Source organism: Hyperolius riggenbachi, chromosome 6 (assembly GCF_040937935.1).
Source record: "Hyperolius riggenbachi isolate aHypRig1 chromosome 6, aHypRig1.pri, whole genome shotgun sequence".
In the NCBI taxonomy this organism is placed as follows: Eukaryota; Metazoa; Chordata; class Amphibia; order Anura; family Hyperoliidae; genus Hyperolius; species Hyperolius riggenbachi.
The window spans coordinates 21,722,147-21,741,269 of NC_090651.1; the positions used below are offsets into that span (position 1 = coordinate 21,722,147).

The following is a 19,123-nucleotide window of genomic DNA, read 5'->3' on the forward strand; positions in this document are numbered from 1 at the left end:
ATCATATGGGTATCGCTTGCGCTATGTGACACTATGTAGCATATTCCACTGAATTGTCCAAACTAAGTCTATCTCCTGTTCCTCTCTTGGGGAGTTGTTCCAGCGCTGTACCCCGTTCACATTTGCTGCTACCAGAAGCCCTCAGAAACACGTGTGTCCTTGAGTACTTCCAAAGATAGGCAGCTCCGTAATACGCCAGCGCACTTTTGTGCATGGGCAGTATGGAGCCACCTGTATTCAGAAGCACTCGGGGACATAAGTGCTTCTGGATCTTTCAGGAACCCGCCCCTTAAAAATCCTGCGTTTGCCCCTGCAGCTGGCGACGCAGTACTGCGTCGCTGGTCCTGCAGCTGCCACTTTGCCGACGCACGGTATAAGCGTGCGGTCGGTGGGTGGTTAAGTTCTTTTTTTTAATATATTTTACGAAATAGTGTATTTTTTCTTTTCTGTATGGTTGCAAAATGAGGCCTGTGTGTGTAAGTTCTGCACCCTATTAATAAAAAGCAATAAATGCATAAGAAACCTGCTACAACCACTTTTACACTAAGTCGCTCTGGCTGAGAATACGCCTCTCCTTTGCCAGGCCGGCACCAGATTCATGTTTTAATGAATTCCTCTTGTTTGCAGTGCTGGGAGGGAGGAGAGGGCCTGGGCTGCCCTGGACGGGCCCGTTTAGTCATTACAAGCGCTGGGCTGACTTCCATGAGAACTGGCAGAGTTTCTGCACTTGGCAGTCACAGCTGAACTACACTACAATGTGCTGTAACAAGCGGACAATTCGGGCCTGCCTGGCACTGCAAGTGTTCTTAGAAGGGAGATGGAAACGGTGACCACACATAGAAATCCAACAGCCCTGATCAGCAGCGGCTCTGAGACTTCATGCTGAAGGGGTTTCAGCAGGAAAATGAACTATGTAACTTTTTGCAGGGGTCACACTTACGTATGGCAGCATGCAGGGCCAGTTGTAGACTTTTTGCTGCCTGAAACAAACTTGTGAGCCCCCCCCCCCCCCTAAATTGGAATGATCACAAAGCCCCCAACAATTTGCACCGCACGTTATAGCTGCAATGAGCCCCCCAAAAACACCCTCAGTATAGTTAGGTAGCCAGGTATAGGTGCCCCCAGTATTGGTAGCTAGGTACAGTTGCCTCCAGTATAGGTTGGCCAGGTACAGTTGCCCCAGTATAGGTTGGCCAGGCACTCTCTTCACTTCCTGTTTCTTCCTGGTGCCGCCCCCAGACTACTGCCGCCCGAGGAAGTCACCTCACTTGGCATCATGGGTGGACCGGGCCTGGTCGCAGGGTGGTGTAGTGGTTAGCACTCTTGCCTGGCAGTTCTGAGTCCCCGGTTCCAATCCCAGCCAGGCCACTATCTGCAATGAGTCTCTGAAGAAGTAGAGCTAATCTCTGCGAAACAGCTGTCAGACATCTCTTTTTTCCCCCCACTGCTGTAACCACTGTGTCTACCCACCACAATAAAGGGTTTTTATGCAGCTGATGCCCATCAACTCTCATCTTTTTGCACAAAAGATCTGACAAGGTGGAGAAGACAGCAATAGGAACCAGGAGTAGGTGACGTATGCTGCGGCTTTATCAGGTTACTCAGGCGGTGGTACAGGAGTACTTTAAAGGATACCCGAAGTGACATGTGACATGATGAGATAGGCATGGGTATGTACAGTGCCAACCACACAAATAACTATGCTGTGTTCCTTTTTTCTTTCTCTGCCTGAAAGAGTTAAATATCAGGTATGTAAGTGGCTGACTTAGTCCTGACTCAGACAGGAAGTGACTACTGTATGACCCACACTGATAAGAAATTCCCTTTTTTTATCTCCTTCCTACTCTCAGAAGCCATTTTCTGCTAGGAAAGTATTTTATAGTTGGGTATCCTTTAAGTTTGCCCCGGCCCCCTAAACCAGCCCTGCAGAAGTAATGACCCTTTGAACTTTCTTGCACTAAATCTTAATTTACAAAAAAAAAAGGAACCAGACTGAATTCACAAGCTGTTCCACAACCTCTTGCATCAGGCCCAGATTTAAATCACAGGAGCCTATAGGCACAGATGTCCTGGCACCCTAGACTCCGCCCTCCATGAACCTACAAACCCCCTCCGAACCGCATCAAAAGTGTGCTGGCTGTCCCAGCTGTCACTTCTCCCATACTTCCCTTGCCCGTCATTGGTAGCTACAGGTGTCCCTTAGCATTAGGTAACCAGAGGTACCCTCAGTATTAAGAAGCTATAGGTGCCCCCAGCTAAAGGGAGATCTCATCAATAGAATGCCAAGACCTGGGTGAGTAACCTCATTTGAAATCAACTCGAAACTTTGCATAAGGAAGGAGGGAGGCACTAGCGAAGGGAATTGAGCTGCCCTTTCCATCATCAGGCGCCTGTAGGCATGTGCCTACAGTGCCTTATGGTAAATTCAGCCCTGTTTTGCAAACTCATATTTTGTTTTAACTCTTGCTGTACTGGAACACAGAAAGGGACTTCTTGGTAGGGCTAGCACTATACGTGTATATGTTTATCATCATGTCACATGTCACTTTAACCACTTTACCCCCAGCGGTACGGATTTCTCCGTCCCTTTTTCCACCCTGTTACCACCAAGGGACAGAGAAATCCGTACCTGACGCCGCTCCCGCCACTGTCCGTGCTCCTGCTCGCTCATCCGCGAGCCCCCGCGCTCGTGCACGCCGCTGCCCGCTCGCCTGGAGATCAATGAACGGGAAAAACCTTTCCCATTCGTTATCTAAGCCTCCCGCAATGATCAGCTGCTTCTACGAGAAGCAGCGCGATCATTGTGAAAAAAGCCTCCCTGAACTTCCTGCAAGCGTACTTCCTGTACGCTTGCAGGTCGCATAAACAAAACTTACTGTGGCCATCTTGTGGCCAAATAGTAAAACTACACCCTAAAGCATTTTTCATATACAAATACATTAGTTATACATTAAAAATTAACTCATTACCTCCCACACTCCCCAATTTATTTATTTTTTTGTAATAAAAAAAAAACAAAAAATACAATTAAAAAGATACATAAATAGTTACCTTAGGGACTGAACTTTTTAAATATTTATGTCAAGAGGGTATAACACTGTTACTTTATAAACTATGGGCTTGTAATTAGGGATGGACGCAAAACTGAAAAAAATGCACCTTTATTTTCAAATAAAATATTGGCGCCAAACATTGTGATAGGGACATAATTTAAATGGTTTTATAACCGGGACAAATGGGCAAATACATTTAATGGTTTTAATTACAGTAGCATGCATTATTTAAAAACTATAAAGGCCGAAAACTGAAAAATAATATTTTATTTCCCTTATTTTTCCATTAAAACACATTTAGAATAAAATAATTCTTGGCATAATGTCCCATCTAAAAAAGCCTAATTGGTGGCGAAAAAAACAAGATATAGTTCATTTCATTGTGATAAGTGATGATAAAGTTATAGACGAATGAATGGAAGGAGCGATGAAAGGTGAAAATTGCTCTGGTGCTCAGGGGGTAAAACCCCTCAGTGGTGAAGTGGTTAAATAATGATTAATTTTCCTGAACTGTTTATCGGACAAATGTTCTTTACTTCTAGTTGAAGTGAAAAAGAAAATAAGTAAGGTGAAATAACCCTTGAGATTTTGTGAGTAGTCTAATATGACTCTAGGAGCAAGAGGTGGCTGCACTGTAATAAATGCAATGTATGGAACATTTTCTGGGTGATTTCTGTGATGAGGATTTATTATATAAATGGAAAATGTTTGACTTTTTGGACTTGGGATAGGTTTAGATTTAGGACGATGTTGCTGCCTAGAAATGAAATAGAACTGGAAACCAGAATGTATGTCTTGACCGTTTGCCTGCATATTTCAATCTAACAGTTCTCCATAACTTCCAAAGTAAGTTCTTTTGTTTTGTCTAACTGGTGTTAAAGCCATTACCAGTGCAGTTTCTAGGATAAATTTCTCCCAGGGCGAGTGTCAAAAATACGCCCCCCCCCCCCCCCCCCCCCAACATTCACGGTACTTTGCGTGAGAGTCGCAGGGGATCTTAAAGAGAATCTGTACTCTAATATTCTTACAATAAAAAGCATACCATTCTATTCATTATTTTCTCCTGTGCCCCTCTGTGCTGTTTCTGCCACTCTCTGCTGCAATCCTGGCTTGTAATTAACAGTTTTAGGCAGTGTTTACAAACAAACTAACCAGCTTCTAATAGGCTCAGCTAAGCATAGTGTGTGAGTCATTCACAGTGTGCAGGGGGCCTGCAGAGGGTGTGTATCGCTTCTACCAATCACAAGCAGCCCTGCACATTCCACACAATCAATCCTTAGCCCGACAAACAGGACAGAGGAAAGATACATTGATTTATTACAGAGACAGTGCAGTTAGGAAAGACTGCAGTAAGCCAGAGCAGATTAGAACAGGCATAGGAACTTATAGGATAGAAGAACTAAGGCTGAAAAATTTGTTACAGAGTCTCTTTAAAGATCCGATCCTTTGTGGTTGTTATCACCACACATTGCGAAATGTCATTTGTGTAAATAACACACCTGTACTCACATCCCGAGACCACGGAAACGCTTGTCGATAAAAAAAAATGGATAGTTGTAGAAAATGCCATAAAAAACTTGTATTGGGTATAGGCCTTTACAATTTGTAACTGGCTATACCACCTTTTTTTGAAGGCAGCCAAATCAGAGGTAGGTTTCAAAAATAAAGAAAACACCTACTCCGCCAACACAGGAGATCACATAGCAGATTGTCTAAGAATGAATTAAACTAACTCACTACCAGCTTCAAAGTCATGGATCACACACACAAGATTATATAGCAGATAATGCCTGGTACACACCATGCAATTTCCCATCAGATTGACTGTTGAATCAATAATTTCCAACAGGTCCAATCTGATTTCTGATCATTTTTCTGATCAATTTTGTATAGAAGTGATTGGAAAATCGATCAGAAAAATGATCAGAAATCAGATTGCTGTTGCTGGAAGTTACTGATTCAACTGCCAATCTAACAGGAAATTGCATGGTGTGTACCAGGTATTAGAGTACTACTCAGACCAGGGCGGAGAGACGTATCCCCCCCTCTTCCCACCGAGAGTGGCCACAACAGGAGAAAAAAAGCAACAGAGGTCAATGAAGCTAGTGGGGGAGGGAGAAAGTCACTAGAGCTAGTGGGGGAGGGAGGTTACTTGGGCTAGTGGGGGGAGGGAGGGAGAAGGTCACTTGGGATAGTGTGGGACGCAGAATGTCACTAGAGCTAGTGGGGGGGAGGGGGGGGGGCAGAAGTTTACTGGAGCTAGTGAGGGGATGGAGAAGGTCACTGGGGCTAGTGAGGGAGGGAGGAGGTTGATGGGGCTAGTGGGAGGTGGCAGAAGGTCAGTGGGGCTACTTGGGGGGTAGAAGCTCACTGGGGCTAGTGGGAGGAGGAATAAGGTCACTGAAGCTAGTGGGGAAGGCAGTGGGTCACTGGGGCTAGTGGGGGAGGAGAGAGGAGGCCACTGGAGCTACGTGGGGGGAGGTCACTGGGGCTACTGGGGGGGGGGGGGTAGAAGGTCACTGGGGCTAGTGGGAGGAGGGAGAAGGTCACTGGAGCTAGTGGGGGAAGGCAGAAGGTCACTGGGGCTAGTGGTGAAGGAGAGAGGCGGTCACTGGAGCTCGGGGAGGGAGCTCACTGGGTCAACTGGGGTAGGCAAAAGGCCACTGGAGCTAGTGGGGGTGGGAGGAGGTCACTGGAGCTACTGGAGTGGAGGGGGCAGTACTCCACTGGAAGAGGGAGGAGGTCACTGGAGCTAGTGGGGGGAGGGAAGAGGTCACTGGGGCTAGCAGGGGCAGGACAAAGGTCACTGGGGCTACTGGGGGGAGGAAGAAGGTCACTGGAGCTAGCGGGGAGAGGGGAAAGGTCACTGAAGACAATGGGGGCAGGTAGATTCATACTTACTAAATTCTGGTTGCAGGTGTCCATTCTTCCGCACTCCGCAGTCCTAAGGGGGCAAGGTTTCCTCCAGGCAAGTCTTCCTCCTGCTGGACAAGCACTCCTTAGTGCACAGGAGACTGGGGGTGACCTCTCCCCTGTGCAGGTGGGCTGGGCTTCCTCTGAACAGGAGATGGTGCTTCCTCTAGGCACACTTCCACCATCCAGACACATGCTCCAACCTAAATGAACTTCCACGGGCTGCAGATGGCCTTTCCTGCATGTGGATGGCAGGACTCACCTTCGCCATCCATCCTACCATCCGAGTCCTATGCGGGGGCGGGGCTTCCGCGGTAGGGGGCGGGGCTTATGGCGGCCGGGAAACCTCTCCCAAGTGTCTCAGATGGGGGCAGCTGCTTGTAGTTCTGATTGACTGTGACCCCAGCACAGGCAAATCAGCCTCCGCTGCCTGTCAGTTCCTCCTGCCCCAGTCTCCACCTCACCCAGGAACATTGTAGCTAACTCCTTGTGTGGCCTGATGGCTGCTACAGTGCCGCTGCAGGATGTCAGTGTAACCACGTGGTGGTTACTTGAGTCTGCAGCCAAGGCAACAGGACGCCCAGGAGGAGTCAGCCAAGAGAGAGAGGTGATCGCAGCGCTGCTTTTGTTTCCTCTTCAGCGCGCGTCACCCTCTCTCTGTCATTCCTGTCCTTCTGCCAGCGTCCCCCTTCTCCTCAGTGCTGCTCTGCGCCCCGTGCGGTGGCACTATCCGCACGCCTGTAGAAACGGGCATTCTATACAAAGTTCCATGTAAAAAGAGAACAAAAAAGAATTAAAAAAAACAGCGTTGTAAGAAAAAAAAAACCCTCAAGGAACGCTGCCATTTTTCTGAGTGTTCACATATAAATAGCATAAATAAGAAGTACAGTATCTAAAAATGTCTCCAGAATATGGGAGTCGATTAACAAAACTTATCTCACAAAGTCTCTCACCTTATATGATTTTCACCTAGCTATATAAAATCATTAAACACCCAACAAGCTAAACAGGGCTAAAAGTAAGGTGGGAAGGTTTCTGATTGCAAAAATATAAAACTAAACATGAGAATGTGTATTATGGGGTCCCGATTAAGGATCAGCGTGTAAAAGTGAAATTAAGTTTCAATTTTCACCTAAAGCAAAACTGAAACTGAGTGTTGGTGTATGTGTTTGGGTCGGGGTAGAGGAAGTTAACTCACCTTGATTGCCGCCTCTGGCTGCAGTACTCTCCGCCCCTCTACATCCTCCTGATACTTCCTCCTTACAAATGTGAAGAAGGAAGTATCAGGCGGATGTAGAGAGTTGTGGAGCGCTGCGGCCAGAGGCTGCTACCACTGCCACGACCCGCATACACCAACGCTCAGTTTCAGGTTTACCTCAGAAAAACTGATTTTGCTTACTCCCGCTCCTCTTTCAAGTAAATGTGAAGTGGTGCATAAAAAAAAATGAGTCTGATACTTACCTAAGAAGAGGGAAGACTCTGGATCCCATTGAGCCTTCCTGGTCCTCTCTCTGTACTTTTAGCGTCGGGCCCCGTCAAACTTCTTTTGAGACACTCGGCCCCCATTCAGGACATTGACTGAAGCAGAAGGAGCGGCTCGTGCTCTGTCCACTCTGAGCTCCCTGTATGTCTGTGCCCCTGCTCAGCTGTGTACCGCATGCTGGGAGCATTCTGGGTATGCGCACATCAAAAGAGACGCTTGTGCACATTCTCATGTTTAGTTCAACATTTTATAGGTCATGCTTTAGGCTGATTTCTCACTTTAAATTTGCAATGCGGTGCGAGCACTGCATCGCTCCACAGAAATTAGGTTTCATATAACCCTGCGCCACGGCGCAACACCAGGGTCATATCCATGGGCCCGTCCCCTGGCTAGTGGCATACTCCTTGCTGGACAGCACTGGAATTCCCTTCTGTCCATGCATGCAAGGTGCGTCGTACCGCGCTCCCATCATGCACACCGCCTATGTGACCCATTGACTTACACTGCGGCATAATCCATGCGGTAGGCATAGATCATGGTGGAGCATCGCGCTGCAGACTTTGCATTGGGGTTTTGTCGATTTTGCTATTTCCTACTACCTTGTCGCATCACGCGAACTGTGCAAGTCTCCATAGACTTGCAGGGCCCTTGCGGTGAGGAAGTGGTGGGGATTCGGGGAAGCGCGCCGCGGTCTACAAGTATGAAAGGGGCCTCAAGTTAATCAGGAAGGACTTATTTTGAGTGTTTCTACTCTTAGAAAGTGCTGATAGATAAGGTAAAAATATGAGATTTCTATGTGGGGTACATAGGGTGAACTGACCCCAAGCAGGGCCGGAGCTACCATAGGAAAAAATGGGCTATTGCCCCAGGGCCCCAGAGCCTGTAGGGGCCCCCAAGGTGTCCCTCCCCCATCTTAACTGTTGCTCCCCAGGGACTCTGCAGAGTCTGTTAAGTTGGGAGGTGATTGGGGGAGCGTCAGTAGCCAGCTCAGGGGCCCAGGAGGGAAATTTGGCTGCAACAAAGGGCCTCTAATGATGCTTTTTGGTCAGGTGGTGTCTGTTGGGTGGCCCCCAGGCTAATTTTGCCCTAGGGCCCAATTGTTACTTGAACCGGCCCTGACCCCAAGTGAACAACTCTTGTAATATATAATGAGGGGTCTCTTTCTAATTTTTCAGCTAACTGTGGCCCCCCGCTTCCTACCGAGCTCTCTGATCAGCGCAGACTTCGCAGCCAACTTCATAACCAAGATCTACGGAATGACGTTTGGGCATAAACCAGGTCTGCGGTAAGAGACACGGAAAAGGACATATGCTGCATATGAGTATATTGCTAAAAAATATGTGTAGGCAATTCAACATGGAATTTTGTTACAGTGTAATCTCCTTAAACTGTAGTATAGTAAACATTCGGGTATACTAAACTAAGTGTCCAGGTCACGGCCAACCACCATTATAAGTATATAGGAGTAACACCTGGTTTAGTAAACCCTGATATGATAGAACTTCTGTTATAGTAAACCTGTTTTTGGCCTCTTCGGTATTCTGTATCCAGCTATAGTGGAATGTGGGCGGGAGCATTCATCATATGTGTGAAAGTGAGCAGGAGCATGCGTCAGTCGGGGACCCATGAGCTGTGGTCAGTAAGTGGGCACTTGTAGGCTGCTCGCTATCTACACACTACTCTGGGTTCACGTGACGTGGATTACCTCAAAAGCACCAGCCAGTGAGACCTATGCTTCTTCTGTAAGCTGCGGCCTGGTTACTGAGGGCATTGCCTGTCATCTGTGACTTGCTTGTGCATGGCTGCAATGCAGCAGCGTCATCCAGGCTTCATTGAAATAGGACAGAGAAGCACACTATCAGTATAGTACCTGCATCTACTGGTGAGTAGTGAGACCTATAGTTGCTGAGCAAGCTGCCGCCTAATTACTTTCATGACCATGGTCATGACATCACACTGTGGGAGGGGTTTCACCACAATATCAGCCACACAGACCCCCCCCCCTGATGACCTATTTAAGAAAAGGTAAAGTTCTCGTGGGAAAGGGGGTATTGGCTACTGATTGGGAAGAATTTTAATCATGGGTCAAAGTTCCTCTTTAGGATACCCGAAGTGTCATGTGACATGATGAGATAGACATGAGTATGAACAGTGCCAAGCACACAAATAACTATGCTGTGTTCCTTTTTTTTCTTTCTCTGCCTGAAAGAGTTAAATATCGGGTATGTAAGTGGCTGACTCAGTCCTGACTCAGACAGGAAGTGACTACAGTGTGACCCTCCCTGATAAGAAATTCCTCTTTTTATCTCTTTCTTGCTCTCAGAAGTCTGCTAGGAAAGTGTTATATAGTTGTAATTTCTTATCAGTGAGGGTCACACAGTAGTCACTTCCTGTCTGAGTCAGGACTGAGTCAGCCACTTACGTACCTGATATTTAACTCTTTCAGACAGAAAAAGAAAAAAGGAACACAGCATAGTTATTTGTGTGCTAGGTACTGTACATACACATGTCTATCTCATCATGTCACATGTCACTTCGGGTATCCTTTAAGATCCCATCTTGCATTAAAGCCATTTTCACTCTTCTGCCCAGATAAAAAAAATCAATTTCACTTTGCTTAATAGCAATATATGACAATTATCCCCCCCCCCCCATCCCCCTCTAGCAGAAACTGCTCATGTCCCATTTTTGCCCTTGCAGTAAGTCTTTTACAACATTTGAAATATTGGCAGTAGTAGAGCCAACATGATGTCCGGGCCAGTGAACACATACCGGTAGTTTCTGTGGGGTTCTGCTTATTATTAGGTTATTATAGCTAGTAAGTAAAAGCCAGGATATTTGAAGACTTCTTTATTTTTATTACTCTGCAGTTGTATTTTCATCTGTTTCAGTGGATATTATAGGAACAGAAGACATCTGCCGGATCCTCAGTGTGACCTCGTATAAACTTACATGCATATAACGTTTAACATCCACAGTCTGCGTTTAATGAAATATGCTGTCTCTTTCTAGGAGCAGCTATTTCCTCTATCTGCACCAAAAAGCACATGGGCAATATTTATAATAGGAAACATGTCTCATATATAACTGTGAGAGGGCTGTGCAGCTCCAGCTGTACCAAACATGTAATTCTTCTGAGCAGCGCCAAGAGTCTAACAAAAGCTACTGGTGGTGGTAACATTAGAAGTTAAATGTAGAGGAGGAAGTTATGCGCCTTCATTTGACAGATTCCTTACTGGTCAGAACTTCGGACATCTAGATAGGAACTGTAACCCTAAGGCCCGGTTCATGCTTGTGTTAAAAAAGTTCCTGTATCGGAATGCCCCCTTTCTTTCCCTGCTACAGTTGACTTTGGATGTAGCAGCAGCGTGTGTGCAGAGCATAGAGCAGCAGCGATTGTACAGAGCATGGAGCAGCAGCGTGTGTACAGAGCATGGAGCAGCAGCGTGTGTACAGAGCATGGAGCAGCAGCGTGTGTACAGAGCATGGGACAGCAGCATGTGTACAGAGCATGGAGCAGCAGCATGTGTACAGAGCATGGAGCAGCAGTGTGTGTACAGAGCATGGAGCAGCATGTGTACAGAGCATGGAGCAGCAGTGTGTGTATAGAGCATGGAGCAGCAGTGTGTGTATAGAGCATGGAGCAACAGCGTGTGTACAGAGCATGGAGCAACAGCGTGTGTACAGAGCATGGAGCAGCAGTGTGTGTACAGAGCATGGAGCAGCAGTGTGTGTACAGAGCATGGAGCAGCAGCGTGTGTACAGAGCATGGGGCAGCAGTGTGTGTACAGAGCATGGAGCAGCAGCGTGTGTACAGAGCAGCTCTGGGAAACTTAACAGAGCACAGAGCCAGGTATGAGCACAGCCCTGTGCCCTGCTTTGTGAATGCTTCACTTTCCCCCTCATTACCAATGTCAGCTGTCCTCATTATTATCTGTATCCAAACTGCTCCTTATTGATCCCGTTGTCGATCGGGAGCAGAACGGACATTTAGGAAATAATTGTCATATCCTGTAATTTGGACTGGAAATTGCATTTTGTGTACCCAGCATGATGTCCTACCATATTATTATAATGTACTAGCTGATTGCCCGGCGTTGCCCGGGTATGTATTTGGCTGGTGTTGGCTCCGCCTACTTTTTCTAACCCTAGCACACAATTACTCACTGACCAAGTTTGTGAGCTTTGCGGTCTTTGGTATCAATAATCTACTTTGAAATGAAACAAATCTGATTGGCTGTGTGTGGCTCCACCCCCTTTTCTGAATTTAAACCCCAGTCACCAACTGTACCAGGTTTGAGGCCTGTGCCATTAACAGTTCAAGAATGGTAGCAATTAAATATTCCCCTTGAAAAGCAACAGGTGAAGTTTGATTCACTTTTGTAGGCTCCACCCACTTTTCTGAATATTAATCCCAGTCACCCAGTGACCAACTGTGCAAAGTTTAAAAACCCTGCCATTAACAGAATGGCTGCAGTTTACATTTTCCCAGTGAAATTTGTATTTGTCTCCACCCACTGATGACTCGGCGTTGCCCGGAAATGTATTTGACTGGTATTGGCTCCGCCCACTTTCTAACCCTAACACACAAACACTCAATGAAAAAGTTTGTGAGCTTTAGGGTCATTGGCATCAATAATTTGTATATTCCCAGAGAAATTAAACAAATCAGATAGGCTGTTTGTGGCTCCACCCCTCTCTAGCATTTGAACCCCAGTCACCCAATGACCAACTGTAGCAGGTTTGAGGCATCTGCTATTAACAGTGTAAAAATGGCAGCAATTTAAATATTCCACTTGAAAATCAACAGGTGAATTTTGATTGGCTATCATAGGCTCCACCCACTGCCCTGAATATTAATCTCAGTCACTCAGTGACCATCTGGGCAAAGATTGGGAACCCTGAAATAAACAGTGTAAGAAGGTCTGCAGTTTACACTTTCCTAGTGAAATTTGTTTTTGGCTCCGCCCACTTATTGTAACTTGGCCACACAGTCACTACTCAATGCCCAAGGTTGAGAGTTTTGGGATCCTTGGCATCAATAATTTGTATATTCCCATGAAATGAAACAAATCTGATTCACTGTTTGTGGCTCTGTCCCCTTTTCTGAATTTGAACCTCAGTGACCCAATGACCAACTGTACCAGGTTTGAGGCTTGTGCCATTAACAGTGCAAGAATGGCAGCAATTTTTATATTCTCCTTGAAAAGTGACATGTGATTTTTGATTGGCATTTTAAGGCTCCACCCACTTTTCTGATTATTAATCCCAGTCACCCAGTAACCAGCTATGCTAAGTTTGAGAACCCTGCCATTAACAGTGAAGAAGGGCTGCAGTTTACAATTTCCCAGAAAAATCTGTTTTTAACTCCACCCACTTTTTGTAACCTTGACACACAGTCACTACTCAATGACCAAGTTTGTGAGCTTTTGGGTTCCTGGCATCAAAATTGTGCTAATGGAAGCAGTTTATCCAGCAAAGAAATCTGGCTGTTTTTGGCTCCGTCCCTTTACTGAATTTGAACCCCAAACACTTAGCAACCGACTGTAGCAGGTTTGAGGCCTCTGCTATTAACAGTGTGAGAATGGCTGCAGTTTCAATATTCCCCTTGAAGATCAAAAGGTGAATTTTGATTGGCTCTTGTAGGCTCCACCTACTTTTCCGAATATTAATCCTAGTCACCCAGTGACCAACTGTGTGAAGTTTGAGGACCCGGCCATTAACCTCCTTGGCGGTATGAAAAATACCGCCAGGAGGGAGCGCAGCAGTTTTTAAAAACAATTTTTTTTTTTTAATCATGTAGCGAGCCGAGGGCTCGCTACATGATAGCCGCTGCTGAGCGGCATCCCCCCGCCCGCTTCGATCAGGAAATCCCGTTCATAGAACGGGATTTCCTGGAGGGCTTCCCCCGTCGCCATGGCGACGGGGCGGGATGACGTCACCGACGTCACTGACGTCGGGACGTCATTGGGAGTCCCGGGCCACCCCTCGGCGCTGCCTGGCACTGATTGGCCAGGCAGCGCTGGGGTCTGGGGGGGGGGGGGGGCCGCGCCGCAGCAGATAGCGGCGATCGGGCAGGGGCCGGCGGCGATCAGAGTGCTGGCGCAGCTAGCAAAGTGCTAGCTGCGTCCAGCAAAAAAAAAATTATGAAAATCGGCCCAGCAGGGCCTGAGCGGCACCCTCCGGCGGCTTACCCCGTGTCACACACGGGGTTACCGCCAGGGAGGTTAACAGTGTAAGAAAAGCTGCAGTTTACATTTCCCCATGTAAAAAGTTAGTTGTTTTTGGCTCCGCCCACTATTTCTAATCTTGACATACAGTCACTTAATGACCAAGTTTATGAGCTTTGGGGTCTTTGGCATCAATAAGTTGCATTTTACCATTGAAATTAAACAAATCTGATTGGCTTTTTTTGGCCCGCTCCCTTCAGAATTTAAACCCCAGTATCCCAGTGACTGACTGTAACAGATGTTAGGCCTCTGCCATTAAGAGAGCATGAATGGCAGCAATGTAAATATTCCCCTTGAAAATCAAAAGGTGAATTATGATTGGCTGCTGTAGGCTCCACCCACTTTTCTGAATATTAGTCCCAGTCACCCAGTGGCCAACTGTGTCACGTTTGAGAACCCTGCCAATAACAGAATGGCTGAAATCAATCTAACAAATCTGATTGGCTGTTTGTGGCTCCACCCCTTTTGACCCCAGTCACCCAATGACTGACTGTATCAGGTTTGAGGCCTCTGCCACTAACAGTGTAAGAATGGTAGCAATGTGAATATTCCCCTTGAAAATCAATAGGTACATTTTGATTGGCTGTTGTAGGCTCCACCCACATTTCTGAATACTCATCCCAATCACCCAGTGGCCAATTGTGTAACGTTTGGGAACCCTGCAATGTAAAAAATGAAGTTGTTGGCTCCGCCCACTTTTTCTAACCTTGACATACAGTCACTCAATTATCAAGTTTATGAGCTTTGGGGTCCTTGGTATCAATACTTTGTATATTCCCAATGAAAAATAAACAAATCTGGCTGTTTGTGGCTCCACCCCTTCCTGAATTTGGACCCTAGTCACCCAGTGACCAACTGTACCAGGTTTGAGGCATCTGCTTTTACCGGTATAAGAGAATGGTAGCAGATGAAATATTCCCTTTGAAAATCAAAAGGTGAATTTTTATTGGCTGTTGTAGGCTCCACCCACCTTCCAAAATCTTAATCTGTCACCCAATGACCAACTGTGCAAAGTTTGAGAACCCTGCCATTAACGGTGTAAGAATGGCTGCAGTTTATATTTTCCCAGTAAAGGTTTTTCTGGCTCCACCCACTTTTTGAAACCTAAACACACCTGACAGCTCACCAAGTTTGTGAGCTGTCAGGTTCCTGGCATCAAAAATGTTTGAATGGAAGCAGTTTATCCACCAAGGAAATCTGATTGGCTGTATGTGGCCCCGCCCCTTTAGTGAATTTGGACCCCAGTCACCCAATGACCGACTGCAGCAAGTTTGAAGCCTCTGCCATTAAAAGTGTAAGAATAGCAGCAGTTTAAATATTCCCCTTGCAAATCAATAGGTGAATTTTGATTGACTGTTGTAGGCTCCACCCATTTTCTTGAATCTTAATCACATTCACCCAGTGACCAACTGTGGCAAGTTTGAGAACCCTGCGATTAACAGTCTAAGAATGGCTGCAGTTTACATGTTCCCATTTAAAATGAACAGCTGAAATTTGATTGGCTGTTTTATGCTCCGTCCACTTTTCCTGGATTTGTAACCTCGGTCACCAAGTGACCAACTGTGCCAAGTGTGGGGACTCTGGCTTGATTACTGTGAGAATGGCAGCCTTTTACATTTTTTCTATCGACTTGAATGGGTGAAATCTGATTGGCTGTGTGTAGCTCCGCCCAGGTGTGCAGGGGGGCCGCGAGACCCCCAGAACCTATCATCCCAGGTAGTAAGGGATCTGTATGCCAAGTTTCGTTCAAATCGGTCAAGCGGTTTTTGCGTGATCGCGGCACATACACACACACACACATACACACATACATACATACATCCGATTTTATATATATAGATTTTGCGTGGCTGAGGGAGACCTTTCAGGAATTCTCCCCTTTGAAAATCCTCGATTTGCCCCTGAAAACGGATCCTAACGGATGCGAATGGATCCAATGTTAACCTATGGATCTGTTCACATCTATCCGTTCAAACGGATCCATTCCGCACAATCCGGACCGCTGAGTAGAGATGAGCGTAATGGCGTAATTACGATTTCGCGAAATTTCGCGTAATTAGTGTAATTACGTTTATGGCCGTAAGTACATAATCGTAATGAAGAAGGATTTCGCGAAATTTCGCGTACGCGTAATTTTCGCATTGCAACGGGTATTACGAAATTAATGCGTATGGCCATGCTCCCGAAGCGGAAAAGTTGACGCATGGATCAATGTTAGGTAGCCGCCGACTTTAAGGGTTAATAGCAAAGCCCCCTTAAATGCTAAGAGCCTCACATTTGGAGAATATATTAAGGAGATCAGAAGGAATAAGAGGAAAAAATTTTTTTTCAAAAAGACCTTATAGTTTTTGAGAAAATCGATGTTAAAGTTTCAAAGGAAAAATGTAAACATTTAAAAACCCGCCGAATTTAACGGTTAATAGCAAAGCCTGCTTAAAGTTTAGGAACACAAAATTCCCAGGGTATATTAAGGGGATCAGTGGGAATAAGAGGAAAAATTTTTTTTTCAAAAAGACCTTATAGTTTTTGAGAAAATCGATTTTTAAGTTTCAAGGGCGAAAATGTCTTTTAAATGCGGAAAATGTCAGTTTTTTTTGCACAGGTAACAATAGTGTATTATTTTCATAGATTCCCCCAAGTGGGAAGAGTTTTACTTACTTCGTTCTGAGTGTGGGAAATATAAAAAAAAACGACGTGGGGTCCCCCCTCCCAGACCTCTTTAACCCCTTGTCCCCCATGCAGGCTGGGATAGCCAGAATGCGGAGCACCGGCCGCGTGGGGCTCCGCACCCTGACTATACCAGCCCGCATGGTCCATGGGTTGGGGGGTCTCGGAAGGGGAGGGGCAGCCAAGCTTTCCCCTCCCCCTCCGAGCCCTTGTCCAATCCAAGGACAAGGGGCTCTTCTCCACCTCCGATGGGCGGTGGAGGTGGAGGCCGCGATTTCCTGGGGGGGGTTCATGGTGGAATCTGGGAGTCTCCTTTAAAAAGGGGTCCCCCAGATGCCCACCCCCCCCTCCCAGGAGAAATGAGTATAGAGGTACTTGTACCCCTTACCCATTTCCTTTAAGAGTTAAAAGTAAATAAACACACAAACACTTAGAAAAAGTATTTTAATTGAACAAAAAACATAACCACGAAAAAAGTCCTTTAATATTCTTAATTAACCATTAATACTTACCTGTCCCTTTAAATAAATGATCCCTCGAAATAGCCTCGGAAATGTTCTATCAGTTACAATGTAACAAAGTTATTACAATGTAACAACTTTGTTACATTGTAACTACGCCGCACCCGACGTCACTCGCCGCTCAGCCGCCGCATACGCGTCTGCGCTGCACAGACCCGACAGAGCTCTGAGCTATATAGCTCAGAGCTCTCTAAGCATCTTTGAATTTGGGCTCCAAGGAGCCCCATTGGTCCTTAGCAGAGGGGAAAGCTTGGCTGCCCCTCCCCTTCCGAGACCCCCCCAATCCATGGTATAGTCAGGGTGCGGAGCCCCACGCGGCCGGTGCTCCGCATTCTGGCTATCCCAGCCTGCATGGGGGACAAGGGGTTAAAGAGGTCTGGGAGGGGGGACCCCACGTCGTTTTTTTTTTTTATTTCCCACACTCAGAACGAAGTAAGTAAAACTCTTCCCACTTGGGGGAATCTATGAAAATAATACACTATTGTTACCTGTGCAAAAAAAACTGACATTTTCTGCATTTAAAAGACATTTTCGCCCTTGAAACTTAAAAATCGATTTTCTCAAAAACTATAAGGTCTTTTTGAAAAAAAATAGTTTTCCTCTTATTCCCACTGATCCCCTTAATATACCCTGGGAATTTGGTGTTCCTAAACTTTAAGCAGGCTTTGCTATTAACCGTTAAATTCGGCGGGTTTTTAAATGTTTACATTTTTCCTTTGAAACTTTAACATCGATTTTCTCAAAAACTATAAGGTCTTTTTGAAAAAAAAAAATTTCCTCTTATTCCTCCTGATCTCCTTAATATATTCTCCAAATTTGAGGCTCTTAGCATTTAAGGGGGCTTTGCTATTAACCCTTAAAGTCGGCGGCTTTTTTATATTATACGGAGCGTTACGGTTTAACGCGAAATTACGGTAGCGTTTAATGCGAAATTACGGCATGAACGAAACGCGAAATTACGCGTTGAAAATTACGCTTACGGTATTTTCAATTACGATTTTAATGGCAATTACACTACTGTAATTTCGCATCGTAATCGCAAATTTCGCATGCGTAATTTTAGTAATGCGAAATTACAAAAATTTCAGCTCAACTCTACCGCTGAACTCAGAAACGGAAGCTGAAACGCTGCATTGGGGGCAATGAGAAAACTGAACATTTCTCCACACTAGTGAAGAAACGGACCGTTCTAAAATAGAAAAATCCACTTTGGGGGTGGGAGAACAGAATGGAAGCTGCGGGAGGCAAACGGAGTGGCAACAGAGTGAAAACAGATCCAATCAACCGATGATCAGATCTGTTTTCACGGATCCGTTTGCCACTTACTGCAAGTGTGAACCAGACCTTAGATGGTAAGCCTTTGGCAGAGGGTCCTCCCTTCCCTAGTGTATTCTACATGATTGTGTGCATCTTTCCTATGACCGCCTCGTACTTGTATTACTGGACCTACCTAACCAGCCCAAATCACACGATCACCTATCTTGTATCCTCTCCCTTCCCTAGTGTATTCTAAATGATTGTGTACATCTTTCCTATGACCGCCTTGTACTTGTATTACTGGACCTACCTAACCAGCCCAAATCACACGATCACCTATCTTGTACCCTGCTTGCCTTGTATAACTTTGTCCTATGTTGTATAACCTTGTTACATCTGTCATCCTTTGTATTATTGTATGTATTTATTGTTCAGCGCTGTGAAATATGTTGGCACTTTATAAATACAATAAATAATACTAAGGATTGAACTTCATCCCAATCAGTAGCTGATACCCCCTTTCCCCTGAGAAATCTTTTCCTTTTCACAAATACTGGATCATCAGGGGGCTGATATTGTGGTGAAACCCCTCCCACAGTGTGATGTCACCCCTCCCACAGTGTGATGTCAGGACCTAGGTCCAGACAGTTTCCTGTGAGCCTTGTTGCATTGTGGGGAAATAACAGCTGTTTCCAACTGCCAAGCAACCAGTATCTTCCTCTGTGCATATGCACAGTATATCATTTTAAAAAAACCAACAGCTTTTAGCCTATCATATTGTTAGAGGGCGTGGTAATAAATAATAGCAGTTGGTGCTGTCTAGCTTTTTTCATGTCTGCCAGCAGTAAAGATGATGACCTGCAGGCTTATTGTGGATAAAGCAATATAGACAAATTACATGTCAATATCAATCATTTTATGATCTTACTTCTATTTTTGAACTTTTCACTTTGCATTGATTTGATTTATTTTTTCTCCTTTTCGCTACAGTTCCTCTTT

General features: G+C 45.6%; 1 protein-coding gene across 2 annotated transcripts in view; it reads left to right on the forward strand.

Annotated features, from left to right (window-relative positions):
* Window positions 1-19,123, forward strand: part of PODN (podocan) — a 64,075-nt gene that overhangs the window by 20,361 nt on the left and 24,591 nt on the right. For both annotated transcript variants that reach the window (XM_068242411.1, XM_068242412.1), the window contains exon 5: window positions 8,625-8,734. In XM_068242411.1, the coding sequence (XP_068098512.1) occupies window positions 8,625-8,734 (110 nt within the window). The remainder of the gene's footprint in view (window positions 1-8,624; window positions 8,735-19,123) is intronic.